This window comes from Tenrec ecaudatus, chromosome 1 (assembly GCF_050624435.1).
Source record: "Tenrec ecaudatus isolate mTenEca1 chromosome 1, mTenEca1.hap1, whole genome shotgun sequence".
NCBI classification, from domain to species: Eukaryota; Metazoa; Chordata; class Mammalia; order Afrosoricida; family Tenrecidae; genus Tenrec; species Tenrec ecaudatus.
This window is the reverse complement of record NC_134530.1, coordinates 4,765,110-4,786,434: the sequence shown is the minus strand read 5'-3', so window position 1 is coordinate 4,786,434 and position 21,325 is coordinate 4,765,110. Positions and strand designations below refer to the sequence as shown.

The 21,325-nt window shown below is 59.4% G+C and overlaps 2 protein-coding genes across 3 annotated transcripts in view; one reads left to right on the top strand and one right to left on the bottom strand.

Moving 5' to 3' along the window:
* Positions 1-12,711, top strand: part of SH3GL1 (SH3 domain containing GRB2 like 1, endophilin A2) — a 33,089-nt gene extending 20,378 nt beyond the window's left edge. Inside the window, exons 2-10 of the mRNA XM_075545089.1 lie at positions 6,137-6,205; positions 6,471-6,543; positions 9,295-9,438; positions 9,802-9,935; positions 10,140-10,298; positions 10,458-10,561; positions 10,905-11,029; positions 11,113-11,169; positions 11,423-12,711. Of these exons, the coding sequence (XP_075401204.1) occupies positions 6,137-6,205; positions 6,471-6,543; positions 9,295-9,438; positions 9,802-9,935; positions 10,140-10,298; positions 10,458-10,561; positions 10,905-11,029; positions 11,113-11,169; positions 11,423-11,619 (1,062 nt within the window). The 3' untranslated portion in view covers positions 11,620-12,711. The remainder of the gene's footprint in view (positions 1-6,136; positions 6,206-6,470; positions 6,544-9,294; positions 9,439-9,801; positions 9,936-10,139; positions 10,299-10,457; positions 10,562-10,904; positions 11,030-11,112; positions 11,170-11,422) is intronic.
* Positions 12,712-12,887: 176 nt separating this feature from the next.
* On the bottom strand, positions 12,888-21,235 carry MPND (MPN domain containing). Of its 2 annotated transcripts, none has more exons than XM_075545087.1 (13): positions 21,138-21,235; positions 20,740-20,996; positions 18,780-19,016; positions 17,908-18,040; positions 17,270-17,354; positions 17,026-17,122; positions 16,639-16,711; positions 16,486-16,562; positions 15,096-15,264; positions 14,934-15,004; positions 14,553-14,642; positions 13,426-13,589; positions 12,888-13,016 (listed from the first exon to the last, which is right to left on the bottom strand). In XM_075545087.1, the coding sequence occupies exons 1-13, from the start codon at positions 21,142-21,144 to the stop codon at positions 12,965-12,967; spliced, it is 1,512 nt and encodes a 503-aa protein (XP_075401202.1). In that variant the 5' UTR covers positions 21,145-21,235; the 3' UTR covers positions 12,888-12,964. The 2 variants fall into 2 exon arrangements, with proteins under 2 accessions (XP_075401202.1, XP_075401203.1); XM_075545088.1 differs by having other exon boundaries at positions 13,497-13,589.
* Between the last annotated feature and the right edge of the window lie 90 nt (positions 21,236-21,325).

The window sequence follows — 21,325 nt, the reverse complement described above, 5'->3', positions numbered from 1 at the left end:
ATCCGAGGGTGACCAGGGCTGATTTCTCAGGAGCAGTTGTGGGACCTTTCTTCAGAGGGGCCATGGAGTGGACCCAAACCACCAACCTGTTCCCTTGGCAGCCGTGCCCACAAGCCGTTTGCACCAGATGTGAATGTTGGCAACAGAGGACAGCGGGCTGGGGAAGGAGGGAGAGATCAGCTTCTTAGTGGCGCTTGTTTCTCAGAGGAAGATAGGCTTGTGGTGATGGGGTGGCAGGGGAGAGCCTGAGGGGAGGGTCCTACTCCATAGCACCTCATGGGCCTGGGCTCTCCCATGGCTGGGGCAGGGGTTCCCATCAGTCACCTGTGGCCTGCACAGGTGCAAGTAGCAGCTGGACATGTGTCCTCCAAGGGGGCCTGCCAGGCCTGCCTGCCTGGCCCTGTGTGCACCTGGGATTCCACATCTGATGATGAGGACCAGACCTAAGTGCCCACGCTTGCCCTGTGCTGGGCCCTCACGACTGGTCTACCATTTAGGGGAGCCTAACAAACCAGACGGGCCCCAGGCACACCTGTACCTACCCCTTCACCCTACAGTGCGCCCACCCCAACCCATGACCTGTTCCTGGGGCTGTGGGTCACAGTCTCCTGCAGTCTGTCCCCCTCCCCCAAGCAATGTGACAAGTGAGGGAGAGGGCTGGTCTTCCCGTGGAGGCACGATCCTCAGTGTGCTCAGAGCTGCGTGGAGGGCCCCGCCCCAGGGCTGCAGGTCCTCTGTCCACCCGTGACAGCAGGACAGGGCCCAGGGCTTTGGGTCCAGCCGTGCACTGCCTCTGCAGCCACCACGCCTCTGTCAGGGAAGGTCGGACAGACTCGGGAGAAAGGCCTGGTGATGCCAATCGTAAGGGAGGTGCAGGGCCAGACAGCTGTTCCTTTTGTTGTCCTTGGGGTCATCGTGAGTCGCTGACTCAGGGGCAACAAAAGAGGAGCATTCTGGTCAGGGGAATGGAAGGAAGGAGGCTCTGAGGCCAGGCCAAGGTTAGTGCTAGAGGAGCAGGAAGCAGGCCCCCAGGGGATCCAGGAGAGCCTGCAGAGGGAGAATCCAGAGGGGCACGGTCTGTAGGTGGGACACAGAGGCTCAGGAGTACTTCCTGGGAGAAGGAACTTCTGACTTAAAAGAGCAAAACCAAATAAGCCTCCATGGAGTGGGGCTCATCTCAGGGCAGCCCCCATGTGTGTATGTGCTTGTGGGAGCCTGGGGGAGTTGGTGCCATGGGACATCACTGGCCCTTTCCCTCTCTCTGCATGTGTTTGTGTTGGGGGTTCCGGCGCTGAGTTAGGGACAGGAAGTCACAACCGAAGCTGGGAGCTCAGGGGCCTCCATGGAGGGACCACCGGGCAGGGACAGCCCACGGCTGCAGCAGTGGGGCCGAGTTGTAACCTGAGTGAGGAGGCCTGGGGTGCTGCAGAGCCTGGTCTCAGGACAACAGCCCACCAGCCTCGACTCTCAGCCCGGCCCCCTCTCCGAGGATGATGCTGGTGCTCAGGTCTCAGGAGGGAGCAGGCCAAGGCTGCCACATTCCCAGCCTCCTGCCCTTGAGTCAATCCAGAAGTGCCTTTGTGCAGACAGAGGGTGGGAGGGAGGCGTAGACTTGAAGAAGTGTCCCTGAGGGACTGGCCCTGTAGAAGCTAGAGGTGCTGGGGTCCGAGGGTACTGTGGTTTGTCTGACACCCCTGAATGCCAGCAGCCTTGCCTCTGTCATCCCTGCAGGGGGCTAGGCCCTTTGGCCGCAAGCTGGAACAGCAAAGCCAGCACACCATCTGGTTCCTGACTCAGAGCTGGGGCGGCTGCCACAGGTTCCCTTTCTGCCAAGAGGCCTGCTTCTCTGGCCATCCCCTGCAGCTGAACCTGTGGTGGGGGTCTGCCCCTGCACTTGGACTGGTGGCTGGGCTTTCCACTGAAAAACAGTGCCATGAGCCTCCTCCTGACCATCGCTCCCCCTTGGAGACCCCTCTGCAGAGGGGATCCGCGAGGCCTGGGCATGTCGGAGGGCATCCCTCCTCGGGCTCTGACTTGGGATTTCAGGAGCACCCAGGCCCCACCTAACCCGAACTGCTGTTAGGCTAGACGGAGGCTGGCTGCTGCCCGGTTTCTCGCAGCTCTGGGCAGCCAGCCTCTCAATTTGCAGACCCCCAACCCTGCACCCCAATCCTCTTCTTGCCTGGGACCTCTGGAGGCACAAGACCCCAAGACTCCTGGGGGTGGGGGCAGAGAAACATGGTTGGCACGTGCTTCACCATCAAGTGACTCCTAAGGGGGGGTGGTGTCTTGGGGCCACCACAGACTCTGAGCAAGGCCCCATGGCCGGCACAGTGACCCTTGCATACACTGCCCTGCTGGCCTGCCAGCAAGGAACCCTGGAGCACAGAGAGGATCAGGCTGGGCGAGCACCCCAGCTGTGCCCCTCCCAGACTGACTCATCAGGAGGGGCTTGTGGTGGAGACATGGGTGGTTGCCATGGCTGTGCTCGGGAGGGGCGGCCAGAGCTGGAAAGAGGTGCGGAGATGACAGCCACCTCCAATGAGTTACCATCCAGTTCTGGAACCTTCTAGCCCAGGTCATGGGGTCACTTCAGCCCCTTGGGATCCTCACTGTGCCAGGCAGCCCCCCTTCCCTGATTTCTGGCCGGGCCACAAGCCAGAGCGGAGGGCCTACTGAGCCTGGGGGCACCTCAGTCTCCCTGCCTGCAAAAGGGGCTGCTGGGCCCTCCTTCATTGGCATGATGGCCAGTCAGTGCCACACAGCCCTCTACCCCTCTGACTGCCCGCTACAGTGACGTCCTGTCCATGTTGCTCGCCTTGTTCTGCTGAGGGGAGCCTAGCTCCAGGGTGGCTGCCAGGACCAAGGGGAGGGCGCTTGGCTGCATGTATGCCACGTGTGTCATGCCAGAACTGCCCACGGGGTTGGTGACGGCTGGTTTTTCATAAGGGGATTGCCAGGCCTTTCATACAAGGTCCATCTGAGTGGGTTTGGACTGCTAACCTTGGGTCAGCAGCCAAACATGAAGACTGTTTGTGCCAGGACCACCTCCTGGGGGACTAGGGTGGACAGTGTCTTTGTAAGAAGGAGCGAGAGAAGGATGGACAGACGGATGAAGGTGTAACTGGTGGCAGAGGCCAATAATCTGGAGCACAGGAAGGATCCTCCCTGGGGCCAGCAGAGGGCTTGAGGCCAGGGAACCCAGGACTGGGAGCAAAGCCACCCCTGACATGTAAGCCCACTGGGTGCCAGGTGGACCTCTCTGTGGACAGAGACCCTGCCAGATCAGCACATTCCAGCTGAGACCAAGCCCCCTGGCCCTGTGCCTTTCCTGAAGGACTTCCGGGTGGCACTGCCTGGCAGCTGGATCTGGGGCAGTCAGGAACGTGCCTTCTCGGGGCGGGCCGTTTGTTTCCCCGGGGAGAGGAGCTGCTGGCCTCATCACGCCCACGTGGGTGGCACAAGGCGGTCTTTGTGTACTGGGGGGAGGTTGCTGGGTGAGGGGACACCAGTGCTGGCAGCCCTGGGGGCAGGGCTCCAGGGCCCTGTGGCCCATGCAGTAGGTCAGACTCCCACTTGCAACTTAGTCGCTGATGAAGCAAGTTGGCCTCTGGGTGTGGGTCTCAGCCCAGTGTCGTGCCCCAGTTTCCCTGTGGGCACTAGGTTGTGGTGAGCAGCAGAGGAGATGGAGTCGCATCCCAGGCAGTGCTGGGTCCTGCTGTAGCCAACTCTTGTAGCACCTAAAACACCAGCCCAGGGTCTCCTTGCTGAGCTGCTGGGTTCGGGCCACGTGCACCTGGGAAGGGGGCAGCCCAGGCTCACCTTGCCACCACTGGGCTATCCCTGGGGATACCCCAGCTTCTAGAGAAACCTCTGTACCTCCAAGCCCAGAGCCTTGTGGTCACATGCTGGACCACCTGAATCCTGAGATGTGCCTCTGTCCCTTCCTCTTCCCGTGGTTGGCCCTGGCAGACCCCTTGGTCCACCTGCCCAGCAGCACTCTGCCTGGGCAGGTAGGTGGGTGGTGTTAGCTGCCCGTCATCCACTCTGATGACGATGACCCCCAGGACAGGGTTTCTGGGTTGTAGCAGCCGAGGAGACATTGGCTGCTTTTGAACCACTAGCCTTTGAGTCGGGAGCCAGGCACCAACCACGTCACTGCTGTGAGGTCAGCCTGCCCTAGATTCACAAGGTTGTGAATGCAGTCTGGGGCCCGATGGCCTCACGTGGGTCAGCAGGAGGTCTTGGTCAGAGGCTGGGGCACCCTCCTGATAAGGTGTCTTGAGACCAGAAGTGTTCAGTGCTATGGTGCTGTGGGGCAGGACTGAGTCCCAGGGCGCCTCTTTCACTTCCTTCCCCTGAGCCCAGGGGCTGGCTGGGGTGCCCCCCAGAAGGAAGGCGCGGTTCCACGCTCTGCTGCCAACCCCCTCCCCCCAGGCCCTTCCCTGGCCCTGCCCCGCCTGTATTACCACCATCAAAAGAAGTGAAACCGCTCAGGAAATAAAGCAGAACACCCAGAAATCCCAGGGTGAGGCAGGGTCTCCCCATGACCTCTAGCAGTAGATGGGGGAGTGCAGCCCCCACACCCCTCCCAGGCCCTCACAGCCCAGCTTCCATCCTGCTCCTCTGCAGGGGACTCCACCCTCTCCTCACTGGCTCTTCTCCTGGGGTGGGTACAAGGGGCAGCTGGGAGACCACTGGCCTCAAGGCCCCCAGAGCCTGAAGTCTGTCTTCTGCAGATTGAGAGGTGGTTGCCCTCATCCTGTTTTATTGAGGAGACACTGAGGCTGGCGGGGCAGGCTTCCCAGCTGCTGCCAGGAGGAGCCTTCTGCAGGTCCGCGAAGCCATAGGGCACTGGGGCCGTCTGCACAGACCTCTGTAAAGTGTTGAGATGCAAAGACATCATTTTGAGGACTCGGGCGCTCCTGACCCAAGCTGTGGTCTTTCACTCGCGTCATATGCGCGTGCAAGGTGAACACTGAAGAATGGACGCGTTTGAATCATGGCTCTGCTGAAGGACAGTGACAGCACCGAGTGCACATGCCCCAGCAGGTCTGTCCGCCAGAGTGTGCCTTTAAGGCTTCATCTCGCATACTTGGGCATGCTGTCAGGGGAGACCGGTGCCTGGAGAAGGACAGACATCGTGTTTGGTGGAGGGGCGATGAAGAGAGGACGGCCCGTGGCTTGGGAGATGGATGGGCACGTGGCTGCAGCATTGGGCACCAGTACAGTTTTGAGGATGGGCAGGACCCAGCGATGTGTTCCTTCTGTTGTCCGTCAGTCTCTATGAGTCGGAACCTACTCCACACCACCAGGTCACCTAACAGCAGCAACCGGGAAGAGGGGGTGGAGTTACATCCTGCCCGGCCAGCCCAGCCTCCGGTGGGGAACTCCATGAATGTCTCCAACCAGACAGCTCCTCAGGAAGGCTCCTTAGCCTTGGAGTGGGGGGTGGGGGGGACCAGGGCCCCAGGGGGCTGCCCAGTGAGCTGAGGGGAGAGTGGGGCACCTTGCTTAGCAGCCTGGGGACCAGGACATGTGATGTCAGGCATCACCTAAGGGGGGCTCCTCACCCAGCCAGCATACTTGGCCTGAAGGTACAGGTCCTGCCACCAAGGCCACAGCTGAGTCCTGTGCTAGGGGAGGAGGGGCAGCCCCAGCCCTGCCAGAGCCTGGGCCCCATCATCAGTGCCTGGGCCTGGCCATCAGCATGGTGGTCTTTGTTTTGAAAGTTGACCCTAGACCTCAGAAGAATTGGGGTGGACCCCGTCAGCTGCCCAGGATGAGCCCCATCAGCTCCTCACCAGCCCTAATGACAGACCAGCCCCTCCCATCTCCACCTCGGGGTTGACTTCGGGACCCGGCATGTCTGAGCACTTCCTAGGTGTTCACATGCCACTGTGCCCAGGATGAGGTCCTGGCCTGGGACCCCCAACCTGGTGGGTGTGAGGCACACAAAGGCAGCTGGCAGTCCCACTCTGAGAGGGCTACTGATGCCGGTGGTCGGCGGCTGAGCCCGTAGCATCTTCCCCTGTCCCGTGGCCTGCCTGTGTATGGTACACGGCATCCTGAGCGAGTGCAGCATCCTGTACTATCGCCCCTGAGGCTCACCCTCTCCTCCCCTTTGTGCCTCCAGCTGGTCAGCGAGAAGGTCGGAGGAGCCGAGGGGACCAAGCTTGACGATGACTTCAAGGAGATGGAAAAGGTGAAGGGGGTTGTGTGTCCTGAGCACGGGGTGGGACACTGGCTAGAGAGGGTGGGACCTGCCCACATGTGGGCCCAGGGGACCAGGCCCAGGACACACCTCAAGTGGATGTGCTGGTACAAGGTCCTGCACCAGCCCTGGCCCGCAGAGCTGGACGCTCTGTGGTTCTCCCCAGAGGGTCTTGGGGGCTTTCAGTCCAGGGTCCAGAAGTTGGTGCTCTGGGCTCAGGGGCCTCAAAGTGAACCTCACATGCTTCCTCTTATAGAAAGTGGACGTCACCAGCAAGGCTGTGGTGGAGGTGCTGGCCAGAACCATCGAGTACCTTCAGCCTAACCCAGGTAGGTGCCCGCCTGCTGCTGCCTGGGGTCGAACTAGACGAGCTTCAGGCACAGAGGGATCCAGGAGTCTGGGCATGTCCTCTGGTGGGTGACTGCATTTCCTGCTTCAACGGCCAGCGGCTCATTCCCACCTCACTCATTGAGTCTCTCTGAAGTGCCCAGACTGTCGGGCAGGCCTGCAGCTGGGGTCACCAAGGTCAAGGGGGCCAAAACCCTTCCCTGGAGCGAGAGCCCACCCAAAGCTACTGTACCAGGGGTCGAGAAGGGGGTACAGGAGGTGACCCAGGGCCTTGAGCCCTGGGTCTGTGATGGGAGAAGCACTGTGTAGAAGTATTGCTGTTGTTTAGTAGCTGATGGGGTGGGGGTGCCCTGTTGTTGCTGTCCGGTGCCATTGGGTCGGCTCCGACCCACAGCCCCCCTTTGCACCACAGAAGGGAACCCTGCAGGGCCCTGCGCCATACTCCCAACGGTCCCTCTGCCTGAGCCCATTACTGCAGCCACGGTGTCTGTCCATCTCATCGAGGGTCCTCCTCTCTCTCTCTCTGCCCTGCTACTTCACCAACATGAGGCCCTTCCCTAGGGACTGCTCTCTCCTGACGGAACACGTCGGAAGTACGTGGGAAGTACATGAGAAAAGTCTTCCGTTCTTGCCTCTCAGGAGCATGGATTCTTCTGCGGTCTTTGTTCAAGGGCCACCTTTCACATGCAGATGAGGCGATGGAGAGTGTCTTAGTCCTCCAGTGACATAGCTTTCAATGCACTCTAAAGAGGTCTGGTGCATCAGATTTCCCAGTGCAGTCGGTCTTTTGATCTCTTGACTGCTGCTTCCACGAGCATTGATGGTGGACCCGAGTAAAACGAAATCCTTGACTGCGGCAACCTTCTCTCCGTTTCCCATGATGCTGCCTCGGGGTCCAGTGAGGATTTGGGTCTTCCTGACATTGACTTGTAATCCTTACCAAGGCTGCAGTCCTTGATCTTCATCTGCAAGGGCTCACTTCCAGCAAACAAGGTTGTGTCGGCTGCTTACAGCAAGTTGTCAATACGCCTTCCTCCAGTCCTGAGCTACACGCTCTTCTTCATACAATCCCGCTTCTCTGAAGATTTGCTCAGCACAGACTGAACAAGTATGGTGAGCGGATGCAGCCCTGACTTTACACCATGCAGTGTGCCCTTGTCCTGTTCACACAACCGCCTTTTGATCCATGCACAAGTTCCTCATGAGCACAATGAAGTGTTCTGAAATTCCCATTCTTCTCAAGGTCATCCAGTGTTTCATGGTCCACACAGTCGAAACCAAAGTTCACACTTTGTGGTAGTCTCTCTTAGCCAAGATCCACCTGACATCAGCAATGATACGCCTTTTTCCACGTCCTCTTCTGAATCCTGCGTGAACGTCTGGCAGCTCCCTGGCAGTGTGCTGCTGCTGATCCCAGTCGAATGTCACTTGTGCGTCGTCGATGACAGCATTCTCTGGTTGAGCATTCTGTGGGGTCCTCTTTGAAAGGGCCCAAATACGGATCTCTGCCTGTCACGGGGCTAAGTAGCCGTCTCCCAGTGTTGTCGGCATGGACGAGTGAGGGCTCCCACTGCTGCTGGAGCTCTGGAAGCATTCCAGCCGGTGCTCGGTGCACGCCCGGAGCCTTGTTTGGGCTGATGTGTTCAGTGCAGTGTGAACGTCTTCCTTCAGCACCGCTGGTTCTTGCTCCGATGCACCCTCCTGACGTGGTGGGCTGTCGGCCAGCCCTTTCTGGAGCAGCGATTCGGTGTGTGCTTTCCATCTTCTCTGGATGCTTCCTGCCTCATTCGAGATTTTGCCTCTAGAATCTTTCAGAATTCCACCTAGAGGCTTGAATTTTTTCTTGAGTTCTTTCAGGTTCAGATATCCTGAGTCTGTTCTTCCTGTTTGGTTTTCTAATTCAAGGTCTGTGCACATTTTGTATAATTATTTGGCTTTGGCTTTTTCTTTGAAATTTCTTTTTTTTTTTTTTTAAGATCATTCTATCGGGGGCTCTTACAACTCTTGTTACAATCCGTACATCAATTGTATCTGACTAATATATTAGTACATATATTCCATCGTTCTTTTCTAGACATTTGCTTTCTTTCTTTTTTTTTTTGACATTTGCTTTCTATTGAGCCCTTGGGATTGGCTGCCCCCACCATGGCACCTTGATAGATTATTATTTTCATTTTTGAAAGTTTCTACTCACCTCCTTGACTTCATCCTTTCTTCCATTTGCCTTAACTGTTCTATGGTTAAGAGCAAGGTTGAGTGTCTTCTGATGTCTCCGTTCATCTTTTCTCTCCTCTGTGACCTTTGTGCGCTTCGTGAATGATGTCCTTGGTGTCCTCCCGCAGCTCGCTGCCCTTCTGTCATTAGTGCTCAGTGCCTCAGATCTCTCGAGATGAGTTCGAGACTCAAGGTGGGCAATGTTCTGCCTCCTTTGTTCAGGCGTCCGGTGTTTGAAAATGCTTCAAAGCCATGCAGGAGCTTTTCAGCAACTCCCGTCTTGGCAATCTGCTCATCGTAGCTCCCTCGGAACCTGTTCGCTGCGGCTGACCCTGCTGCCGTGCGGGATCCCAGTGACCCAGCTTCCGGCATCACCGCAGTTCAACAAATGGACAGACAAGTGGGGGGGGGGGGCATCCTGGGAGCCCACAGGAGCTGCCAGCCACTGTACCTGACGGGCACTTTCATGATGCTGGGGGGAGTACTGCGCCGTACCCACCTGGCCACAATCCTTGCAGCCTCGCGAGCCAAGCTGACAATGCTCAACACGGTGTCCAAGATCCGGGGCCAGGTGAAGAACCCCGGCTACCCACAGTCCGAGGGCCTGCTGGGCGAGTGCATGACGCGCCACGGCAGGGAGCTGGGCGGCGAGTCCAACTTTGGTGAGCAGGGCCCCCACGCACGGCGGGACCTGAGCCTGTGTCCTGTGAGCAGTGTGTTCCAAAACCTTCTCTGGAAGCCCTGTGGTCTGTGCAGTAGGGTCCACCTCTCACACCATCCCAACTGGTGCCCCCCATAAGCTGGGGGCAGCAGCAGGACAGCAGAGCCCTGTCTATTCTCTGCTGCTACACCCCCAAAGCCCCTTGGGAGAAAGAGGTGGCCATCTCCATCCTTGAGGATAAGGGTTTCGGGCTCCCCAGGAGCAGTGCCGCTCTGCCTTCCAGGGTGGCTAAGTCCGAACTGGCACAGTGGCCTTGGTGTGGCGTGCCCCGAGGGCCCAGGTGACGGCCTCTGCCTGTCCTCAGGTGATGCCCTGCTGGATGCGGGGGAGTCCATGAAGCGGCTGGCTGAGGTGAAGGACTCCCTGGACATCGAGGTCAAGCAGAACTTCATCGACCCCCTGCAGAGCCTGTGTGACAAGGACCTCAAGGAGATCCAGGTGCAGACACAGTGCTCACCCTGCACACTCGTCCCACACGCACACGCCACACCCCACGTGCACGCCACACCAGGCACACGCCCACACACACACACACGCACAGCCGTGCTTACACACGCCCCCTGCCCGGGTGCCCAGTTCTGGCTGAAGGAGCAGTAGGGTGCGTGTAGAGGCAGAGAGGTGACGGCCATCCCTGTGCCCCAGCACCACCTGAAGAAGCTGGAGGGCCGGCGCCTGGACTTTGACTACAAGAAGAAGCGGCAGGGCAAGATCCCTGATGAGGAGCTGCGCCAGGCCCTCGAGAAGTTCGAGGAGTCCAAGGAGGTGGCAGAGACCAGCATGCACAACCTCCTGGAGACCGACGTGCGTACCCACCCCTGCCAGGGCCTTGTGGGTGGAAGCAGGAGGGAAGGGTGGACCCTGGGGGCGGAGACATGGGGTTAGGCAGACCCTGGTTTGGGGGTAGGCCAGGGTGGGCATGGTGTGGTGGAGCCATGCCCACAGCCACACCCGGCCTGGCAGATTGAGCAGGTGAGCCAGCTTTCAGCGCTGGTGGACGCACAGCTGGACTATCACCGGCAGGCCGTGCAAATCCTGGACGAGCTGGCTGACAAGCTCAAGCGGAGGTGAGGGGCCCCACCACCCACCCAACCGAAGTCTGCTTTCCTCCCAGGATTCCCTGGTAGGGGCGGGCTTGCCTTCGGCCAAACCAATTGCAGGGGGCAGGAACTACACCCTACATCAGCCTAAGCCTGGAGCTGTGCCCAGGGTGTGATATGGCCGGGCTGACGCTCCGGGTCAGAGGCCCAGCTTGGCTGTCACACCCTGTCAATCTGGGGGGAGAGGGGGAGCTTGCCTTCCTTGCCACAGTCACCCAGGGGTGGGTGGTCAAGGCCCCCTCCCACCCCCAGCTTTGAGTCCCTAGGTGTGGGCTCCCCGCCTTGACTCCGCTCTGGCTGCTCCCTGCAGGATGCGGGAGGGCTCAGCCCGCCCCAAGCGGGAGTTCAAGCCCAAGCCCCGGGAGTCCTACGACCTGGGTGAAGCGGAACAGTCCAATGGGGGCTTCCCCTGCACCACAGCACCCAAGATCTCAGGTAAAGCACGGGGACGGGGGTGACCCACTGCTGCTGGCCACGTGAGGGCAGGCTGAATGGGCCACAATCTTTCTGGGTTACAGCATCTTCATCCTTCCGGTCTTCTGACAAGCCCATCCGGACCCCCAGTAGAGTTATGCGTGAGTGTTCCAGTGTAGGACCCTCCACTCCCATAGGTGGGCGGGACCCCTACAAACACACTCTGATGGGTGGGAGCTGCAGGCTCCGGGCAGCACCTGCCTGAGCGATGGGGGACATGGTGGAGATGTTGGTGTCCCTTACAGCTTACCTGCATGCCCCACCCCCACCCCGCCCCAGCAGAAAGGGAGCAGGGATGGGTGCCCAGAGGAAAGCTGAAGGCCTGTCTCTTGGCCCCTGTCCCTGTCCCCCTAGCGCCCCTGGACCAGCCGAGCTGCAAGGCCCTGTACGACTTTGAGCCGGAGAATGACGGCGAGCTGGGCTTCCGCGAGGGCGATGTCATCACACTGACCAACCAGATTGATGAGAACTGGTACGAGGGCATGCTCAACGGCCAGTCTGGCTTCTTCCCACTCAGCTACGTGGAGGTGCTGGTGCCGCTGCCGCAGTGATCGCTCCCCGGGCTCCCCTCCCTGCCCTCTCCAGGGCCGGCCCCTCAGGGTCACCCGAGGTACTGCCTGCGGCCTGTGCTGCCTGGCCCAAGCAGGGCAGTTTACCGGCCTCCCCACACCCAACTCCACCTGGCCTGTAGGGTGGGGCCATCTTCCTCCTCCTGCTTACTGGCTCCACCTCCAGCCCAGTCAGACCCCCAGGTGGGGCTGACACAAAGGTGCTCTCTGAAACACTAACTCCCTCCAGCCCCCTGGGGCTTTGGCATGGGGGGCCCTCCTTCCTAGCCTGGGGCCTCCCACCTCAACCCAGGGCTCACACCCTGCCTGCCCAGCGTCCCTAGCCTTAGGGGAAAATGGGTTATACCACACCTTTGGTTGTAATGCCCCCCATGAGGCTCCCTCCCCATCCTGTTACTGAAGGGGGTCTCCTAGGGCCCCATTCTGTGCCCTGCTCCCCAGGCTCCAAACAGCAACCACCTCCCAGGGATGGGGGATTCTTTGTAGCCACCCAGCCAGGATCTCTCCTTATCCCTTGTCCACAGTAAGCTCCCTTGGGCCATGGACCGGTCTGTCCCAGGCCCAGCCTCCCACTGTGTCTCATTAACCATCTGCAGCCCACCCACTGCGATCACCACCATTACCCCCCCAATATGCCCCACTTTTCTACTTGTCCCCTTTCCTCCCCACTGCCCCAGCCAAGCACAAACAAGGGGTGTGTCTGGCTGGAGCCACTACCAGCGACCCACTCTAACCCCCAGCACGGGACCATGGGCCACAGCCCCACTATCCCAAAGTTGGGCAAGCACATAGGTTTCCAGGAGAGGATGCTCCCTGGCTCCTGGGCCACCTCAGGAGCGGGTCACTGCAGACTGCCCCTCCAGACCAAGGAGGCCACTCTTGGGACTCCAGATCCCCAGAGCAGGCCCCGCCCCCTCTGCAGCCCAGGCAGTGCTCAGGGTCCTCGCCACACCCACATTCCCCACCGGCCCCGTGTCCCTTGGCCTTTGTGGGACACAGGCATCTCGCCACCCAGGGCACCTTGAAACGGAACCCTGGTTTTTAAAGAAGTATTAAATGTCTCTTTGTACACACCGTCACCTTGTCACAATGTCTGCTTGGCGACACTTACCCGCAGGGTTCCCCGTCCTGTTTCCATGTGTCCTGGGCCCTCGCGACACCAGGCTGACCCCCTGGGTACTGGGGGGGTGGGGGGGTTACAGTCTGTGGTAGGCCCCACTCTGCCCCAACACGTACTGAGACTCGCAGTCGACGGCTGCTCGGGTCTTTATTACAGGAGCGGCAGGCCAGGCTCAGCTGCCCTGTCTGAGGACGTTGTAAACCTGCTCTAGCACATGGCACAGGCCCGGGTCCTTGGGCATCCGGCTGGCCAGCGAGATCTGCAACGGGGAGGGAGTGCCCTGGCTCAGGCTGAGGCCTGGAGGACTGACGGTTGGATGGGGCGGGTCCAAAGTACTGCGCTCACATCCTGTGTTTCTCCCTCCACGATAGGAAACCCTTGTGCAGCCTCTAATTTTTTGGATTTTTTTTTTTTGGTGTGTGTGTGTGTGTGTGTGTGTGTGTGGCGGAGAGCACCCAGCACTGAAACCCTTCAAGTACTTGAGCGAGCTTGGGCACTATTCAAACCGTGCAAGCCCCCTTATGGGCAGCCATGGTATTGCACAGGGTCCAGAGTAGCCGCCCCTCCCAATTTGAAAATCCACCCCAGTGGGACCCCCCAAAGGCTGCTCCCAGCTAATTCCCCAGCCACATTGTTGTGTAGACAGGAAGGAAAGGAAAGTGACTGACCTCGAACTGCCGTGGGTATACATTGGGGGTGGGGGGGCGTGCACAGTGCTAGGTTGGGGCCTAAGGTGCACCTTCAGCTTGTCCAGGTAGGTGTGCTCCTGGCTCCAGGGCTCCTGGAACCTCACAAGATCAGGGGCGCCCTTGTAGAATTCCAGCAGCAGCATCTAGGGGTCAGACAGGGGAACTCACTGCCCCTTCCCACTGCCCGCTGTGCCAGGCCACAGGACACCCAAATCTGTGCTGGAGACTGCAGAGGAAATGACGGTAGACCAAGCCCAGGAGGGCTCCCAGGGGGTGGCAGATGGTCTCCTAGCCGGGTGTTTCCGCATTAGCCCTTCTCCCCTCCACAACTCCCACTTGCAGTTTGCCCACGTCCACAGGGGCCCAAGGTCACTCCCTGGCATGGCCTCATCCCTAGGCAATGCTGCCAGCTGCTGGCCAGTCGGCCCCCAACTCTCAGTGACCCCAGGCACAAAACAGCCATGCCCAGTCCTGCCCCACCCCATATGTTTCTGATTGGATGATTGGGGAGAACTGCCCCTGGGGTTTTCCAGCGCCATTTTTTTTAACTTTAAAGGGGAGCAGAAAGCCTCATCTTTCTCCCCCATCCATGAAGTATTCCACTCATTGGCGTCAAGGACTGCATTTGACCTGGATCCACCATCCACGCCCACGGAAGCCGCAGTCGAGAGTTAAAGGGGCGTGTTGTCCTGGGCAAGTCTGCGGCCAAAGAGCTCTTCAAGGTGCTACAACCAAAGGACGTCACTGGGCGGAGGTGCTCCTGAGCCAAGCCACGGGTACTTTCAGACAGCTCATGTGCATATTCAAAAGCTGAACCACGAATAAGGAGGACTACAGAAGGACAGATGCCGCCAAAGTACACCCCGAGAACCCTGGACCTGGACCGCCCGCCAGTCGCAGTGACTCGGGATGGACTGGGCGGCACCTGACGTTTCTGATGGGAACAGATTGCCAGGCCTTTCTCCTGTGGAGTGACTGGCCGGGCCACGGCCCCGGGCTTTCATTTAGCCGCTGAGCAGTTCACAGTGGCGCCCCGGGGCTCCAGAGCAGCGGGAAGGTGGTGGCGGTGGGACGGAAGGAGGGACGAGGAGGGAGATGATGCTCACCATCTCCTGCAGGACGTCATTGGTCAGGAAGCCGTCCTGCACGTAGACCATCTCCACGTCCATGGGGATGCCGTAGTCGCCCGGCCGTTGCTGGTGGGGACACAGGTGTGTGTCACAGTGGCCTCATCACCCCCACTCCCCACTCCAGGGACACTAGGGTGCCCCAGAATCAAGACCATTCTTGGCTCAGCCTCATGCTTGGGGAGGATCAGAGCCACATGTGGGGGGAGTGGCAGTGGGAAGAGGGGCTTGCATCCTTCCCACACGTGGGGGCACACGTCCCACACACGCACACCCGGGCTGAAGCCCCTTGGAAGCCCAGCCCTGTCGTAGGACACTGAGGCCACAGACGAGTGCCCACTGCCCGCGAACCTCACCTACCTCAGGGGGTGGCATCACCCAGAAAGGCAAGATCTTGGACTCAGGGCCGGGGTTGCCGGAGTAGTAGGGTGCTGAGGGGGGAGACAGGGAGAGGGGCTGGGCCCTGGGGCTGGGCAGCCAGCAGCTCCAGCCCACCCACCTGCCCTCCATCCCAGCACTCACAGCAGAGCAGGGCCAGGCAGGGCTGGAAGCCGTTGCAGGAGCCCTGCAGCCGCAGCTGGTAGTCCATCTGCGTGTCGATGTCCTGGAGCGAGGGCAGCGCTGGGCTGTGCGGGTGGCTGTGGTACCAGCCCACCAGGGACAGACCCCGAAGGAACAGGCTCTGGCAGACCTGTCAGGGCCACAGTCAGGGAGCATGCATTGCCAGCCAGGTCTGGGGACTGGGCAGCGACCAGGCAGACCCTGTCCCCACCTGCCCAGAGCTCCAGAGGGGACAGTGGCACCTACCCCAAGGACAGAGTTGGGGAGCAGGAATGGGATGAGACATGGCCATCAATGACATGACACCATGTGGGTCAACTGCTGAATGGAAACTGGATCTGCTCAGTCCATGTCCCTTCCCCCACACTTCCCACTCACAATCCCTACACCACACACACACACTTCCCATTCACAATAAACAAAAAACAAACTTGCTGCCTTTGAGTTGATTCTGACTCAGAGCAATCCGATGGGGCATCACAGTTTTTGTTTGTTTTTTTAAGAAAATACGCTGTCACCAAGTTAGGGTAAAAAATGACCCAGAGGATTGAACACCTGGAAAACCCTATGGGGCGGTGTCCTAACTGCCAAGAGGGGGTCGCCGTGGGTGGAAAATCAACAGCCTCACAGGCTCTTAACAGCTACTCAGCTGCTGGGAAGATGGCTTATTGCACCCCTAAACCAAAACCCAACCTCACTGCCAGCGAGTCGATTCTGACACACAGGGACCCTGTCGGACAGGGTAGAACTGTCCCTGTGAGTGCAAGACTAGCTTTACAGGAGCAGAAAGCCCCATCTTTCACCAGAAGAGCTGCTGACGATGCCCGGCCACTAAGCCACCAGGGCCCTAGTGCAGTCGTAACAAGGAACGGCCACGCGGGGGCGGCTGTAGCACAGAAATGGATTCTCCCGCAGTTTTGGAGGCTGGAAGTCACAACTCCAGGGCGCCAGCTTTAGGGAAAGTCGGCTCTCCTCTGCCCCCAGGGCTGCTGAGAGGTTTCTATCTCAAAAGCAATTAACTCAGGACACAGCCCACTTTAACCCGGGCCTATTAGCATAACAAAGCTCCCAAATCGGATTAGAACCAAGGGTGTATGGATTAGCATCGGGAACACTTTTTTTGGGGGGGAGGGGGCGAGGAATATACCATTCAGTCCTTAACAGAAGACTGGCGAGAGGAATGCACAGAGAACCGAAGGCCAGGCTGAAACCATGCTGGAATGTCCCCCCAACCGTGCTTGCACCTCGGTGCAGGGACTCGAGGTCAATGCATCACACACCAGTTGCCGCCCTGCAGAGCGGACACTGTGCCAGGCACCAGGCCCCACAGTGTGCCCTCTTACCCCCTCACCTCCTCCTCAATGGTGGCTGCTGTGTCCACGTCGCCCAGCCGGCTGCGACAGGGGAAGGCTCTCAGCACCGTGAGCACTGTAGGGAGGCAGGAGTGAGACGTCGGGGGCGGCCTGACCCCCACACCCCTCAGCACCCGGCTCCAGATACTCACTCTGGCTGTTGATGTCCCAACGGCCTCCCAGGTACCCCACGACCTCACTCCGAGTCAGGTGGCTGTGGAAGTCCTGGAGGAGGGAGGGGCATAGGAAGAGCTGCTCAGGACCCTCCCCCTTCAGTCAAGCAGTTACTGGGCGTCTAGGAGCCCTGTCGTGGAGTCGCTCATGCATGGTTAGCAGTTCGAAACCACCAACCGCCCTGGGTTAGTTAAATGAGACTTTCTAATCCTGAACAAATTCAGCCTGGGAAATCTCCAGGGGGCAGTTCTACCCTGTCTTATAGGGTCTCTGTGGGACGCTATGGATGCCACTACTGTTTACCAGGGGTAAACAAACACGCCCCAGCCCCTCTCTGCACAGGTCAGGGACCCCTGGGCACACACCAGCAGGAACAGCACGTTGCTGGAAACGGCCACATTGAATGGCTGGAACTTGTTGATGGCTGCGAAGGACGTCACTTCCACCAGGGTGTGGGGGCTCCTGGAGGGGTCAGAGGAGGGTGCACAGCCTCAGGGGCACCCCCCCTCCTCAGGCTCTCCCTCCGCGCCTGAGGTTCTAGGATCTGAGGCCTTATCCCCCTCCCCCCAGGGCTCCAGGTGAGCTGGGGACAGGGAGGCGGGGTCTGACCTGGCTGAATCCCGACTGCCCAACATACAATAGCGAACTGGTACCCGGATCTTGTTTTCCACGCACTTCCCCGAGGGCGTGGCCTCTGAGTGGGGGAGGGTGAAAAAACAGAACATCAGCAGCAATGTTCAAAATCCTGGGGGCGGGGGGGGGGGGGAATCAAGGGGGGATGGGGCGGGCTAAGACGTGGGCCAGAAGAGTTTAGGGAATCAGGGGACCCCTGCAGAAATCAGGGGGCGCGGCTCAGGAAAACTGCCAGGGCTTTGTGCAAACCACCACATCCTGCGGAAAAACCCAAACCCACTGCCCTCGTCCAGTGGATTCCAACGCAGAGCGAGCCTGTCGGGCAGACTACTCCCTGCCTCTGAGGCTGTTGTTTTTACCGGGAGCCGACAGCCTCGTCTTTCTCCCGCAGAGGGGCTGGTGGATTTGAACCACCAGCCTTTAGAGTCCGCAGCGGAACGCTTAACCCTGTGCGCCCGCGAGCCATTTATCGTGCAGCGAATCAAGGAAGTCAGGCGGTGGGAGGGAGAGACATGAGGCAGTGCAGTTAGAAACACAGCCAGGCACCCAGGGGAGAGGGCTGGAAGGAAGTTTGAGCTATTCCCTTACCCCTTTCCCTCCCCAACGTCTCTCACCCTGGAGGGCCGGCTCTGAGGGTCCTCTCCCTGGGGGTCTCCGGCTCTTGTCCTCCGCTGAGACCCCCGCTGGGACGTCCTCTTCCTCCTCCTCCATCAGCAGCTCCTCCTCTTCCCCTTCGCTGGCAGGGCTCTGCCAAGGTACAGGGAAGAGCAGTGGGACCCTCAGCGGGTGCCCCCCACCCAACTACCCCCCACCTTCTCCAGGATGAGCCCCAGACCCTTACAGTTTCCCCCCACATGGCCACTACAGGGAGAGAGTGAGCAGAGGTCCGCTTAGGCTACATTCAAGCCTGAGTTCTTTCCACAGCAGGTTCACAGGCTCGAATCCTGTAAACGCCTCTTAGTGTGACCCTCGGGCATAAACCCTATGGTGGAGGGCTTCCAGCCCACATGGGTGGCGTCAGGGTGCAAGAGCAAAATGTGATGAACCATTTAACAAATGTTTGGGGCCCACTCTAGAAGCAAGCAAGAGCTGCGCATGGATTTTGTTGTTCAATACCCCGATTGCTTTTCCAGACAACCAGAGGGTTGCCCCGAGAATATAAACTGCCTCAGAGGCAGGGAGCAGTCTGCCCAGCAGGGTGGCGCTCAAGGTCCTTCAGCATCTGGTCCCCTACCCCCACCCCCTAACCCCATCAGTCACCCAGGGCACCTGCATCCCTAACCAGGATTCTCTAAGCAACAGGAGCTGCTTTCTACCTATGTGGCTTTGCACAGGCCATTCCCTCGCTCTGGGAAAGTCTCCCTTCGTCTGGCTCTAACAAACCTCCTACTCATCCATCAAAGCCCCAGCTCTAATGCCCCACCCCTCCGGTTCAACCTAGGCCAGTCAGGAAGGGCTGCCTGTGGCAGGTGGCTGCAGCACACACCTCATCAGCGGCAGCTGCAGACATGTGGAGCTGGTGGCGTTGGAGCCAGGTAGCTTTGTACTTGTCCAGTTTCTGGCCCATGTACTTGACGGAGGCCCAGCCACAGCCGGACTTCTTGGCAGGGTTCACCAGCTTCTTGCAGTGGGTGGCCCAGGCACTGGGTGAGTTGAACACCTGCCCAGTCTCCTGCCAGACAATCCTCCCATCTGGTTGCAGGTCCCCCACGAACTTCTTCCCCTGTGGTGACAGCAGCAGGCGAGCTAAGCCCTTCCTTCAGGAAGCCCCCACCCACCCCTAGGCTGTTCTCCAGGATGGGCACTCACTCTCCACCCCAGCGTTACCCCCTCAGAGGAAACCTCCAAGGGGTCTCCAGCCCAGCTGGGGCACCATGGTGCTGCCTGCGTGATCACCCACCAGGATGTCCTGCCTCATCCTAAGGTGGGGACCGAGTCTTAATCATAGCTGTGTTCTTAGTCTACACCCAGCCTGGCGCACAGCAGGTCCTCAGACCCCAAACTGCTCATGTTCACCCTCCCAACAAGAACAAGCATCCCAGGCAGGAGCCATTGACCATCGCATGGCGACATGGCGCCCCCATGTGTCTCAGAGTAAAACTGCGCATGCGTCAGGGCTCTCGGTAGCTGGGTTTGTGGAAGAAGCTCGCCAGGCCTTTCTTCCAAGGCACCACTGGGAGAGAGAACAGGAACCCCCGACCTAGCAGACAAGCTAGGAACAACAGTGCAAAGCCACTGGGAGGTTTCACAAGTGGCTGAATGCAAAAGTGGCGGCTACTGCATGGTTAAAAACGTCTTGAAAAAAGGACAATATAGAAAGAGGGAACTGATTACAAGGCTCTACATATAACCCTCTCTGTGGGGGACGGATAATAGAAAATTGGGTGAAGGGAGACGTCGGACCGTATTAAAGTATAAATTATCAAGGGTTCATGAGGGAGGGTGGAGCAGAGAGGGAGGGGGGAAATGAGCTCATACCAAGGGCTCAAGTAGAAAGCAGATGTTTTGAGAATGATGAGGGCAACAAATGCACAAATGTGCTTGACACACAATGGATGGATTGCGATAAGAGTTGTATGAACCCCCAATAAAATGATTTTTTATAAAAACGAATGGCCAAAGGGAAAGAAAGAACCATAATGTTCTCCCTAGACAATGGCCCCGAGCTTTCAGCCAAACCAGACAGGTGCATACCGTAAAACCCCACAAAACCCAAGCTCCCTGCCACGGAATGCTGGTAGAACTGCCCCTGGGAGCTTCCTGGGACCCCGTAACTGCTTAGGGGAGTAGAAAGCCTGCGTCTCCTGCTTGGAGGGGCTGGTAATTTCGAACTGTGGACCTTGTGGATCGCAGCCCAGCCCAGTACCACTACGCCACCAGGGGCCCTCAGGCCATAAGGTAAACAATAACATCAAGGTGGTGAAGTCCGTAAAGGAAAGCGCAGAGAAAGCAGGAGGAAGGGAAATGGGAGAGATGGCGAGGAGGTGGGCAGAGGGCTGGGCATCCATCGAGGGTCAGCAATCAATGCCACGGAAAGAAATGTGTACGAATTGCGATGGGCAACCAGTACCGCTTTGAAAATGTTCACCCAAATGCAAACAAACCAAAACACAAACGGAAGAGCGCAGTTAGTGTATAAGAAAAATAGCATTTATTTATTTAGCACTCACTGTGGCAGGAATGGAGAAGTTTACTCTGAATCCTCACGCACCCACGGGAGGGGAAACTCAGCCATTGTACTGATGGAGCCCGAGGTGGGACTCCGGGTAGGGCGCGGGGAAGAAGGGGAATTGAGCATGAAGCCCTGTGTAGATGGGCGCACTCCTCTCTGAGCCTCAGTTTCTCCTTTGTGGCAAGAGTGTTTGGTGCCCTGGGCCTGGCTGGGATCTGGACCTGTTTCCCCTTCTGGCCCCAGCCTGGGCGGGCGGACGTTGGGGAGTGCTCACCAGGTAGTAGATGGACAGCACCCCCGCGCCGGGCTCCAGCAGCGAGTCTTTGAGCAGCACCCGCAACGTGACTGCGCGCCGCGTGAACGCGCCTCCCGAGCCGCCGCCCCCGCCGGCCCCCAGCCCGGCCGCGCCGCTGCCGCTGCGCCCTCCGCCCGAGCCCGCCGGCCGCTCGGGGTCCTCGGCCTCCGCCTCGTCCTCGTCCTCCTCGGGGGCCTCCGAGCCCGCGCCGCCCGCGGGGGACAGAGGCTCCGGAGCTGCGGACAGAGACAGGCTGCAGGGGGACCTGCCGCCCCGCGAGGCCAGCCCGGTGCCCTGCGGCTCCCGGCCCCGCTGCACCTGCCCCGGCCGCGCCACCCACCGCCCGGCCTGGCCAGACGCCCTGGGTGCCGCGGTACCTGCCATGGCCGCGCCGCTCCCGCCCCGGGCGCCGCCAGCCCTTTCTTCCCGGCACGTGACGCGGCCCCGCCCCCGGGATGGAAGCACGCCGAGCCATTGGTCGGTGCTTGCTTGGGGGCGGGGCCGGCCGGGAGACTGGTCTGCGGGCTCCCCTTGCAAGGATGGGGGGCTCCCGGGACTCATTCCT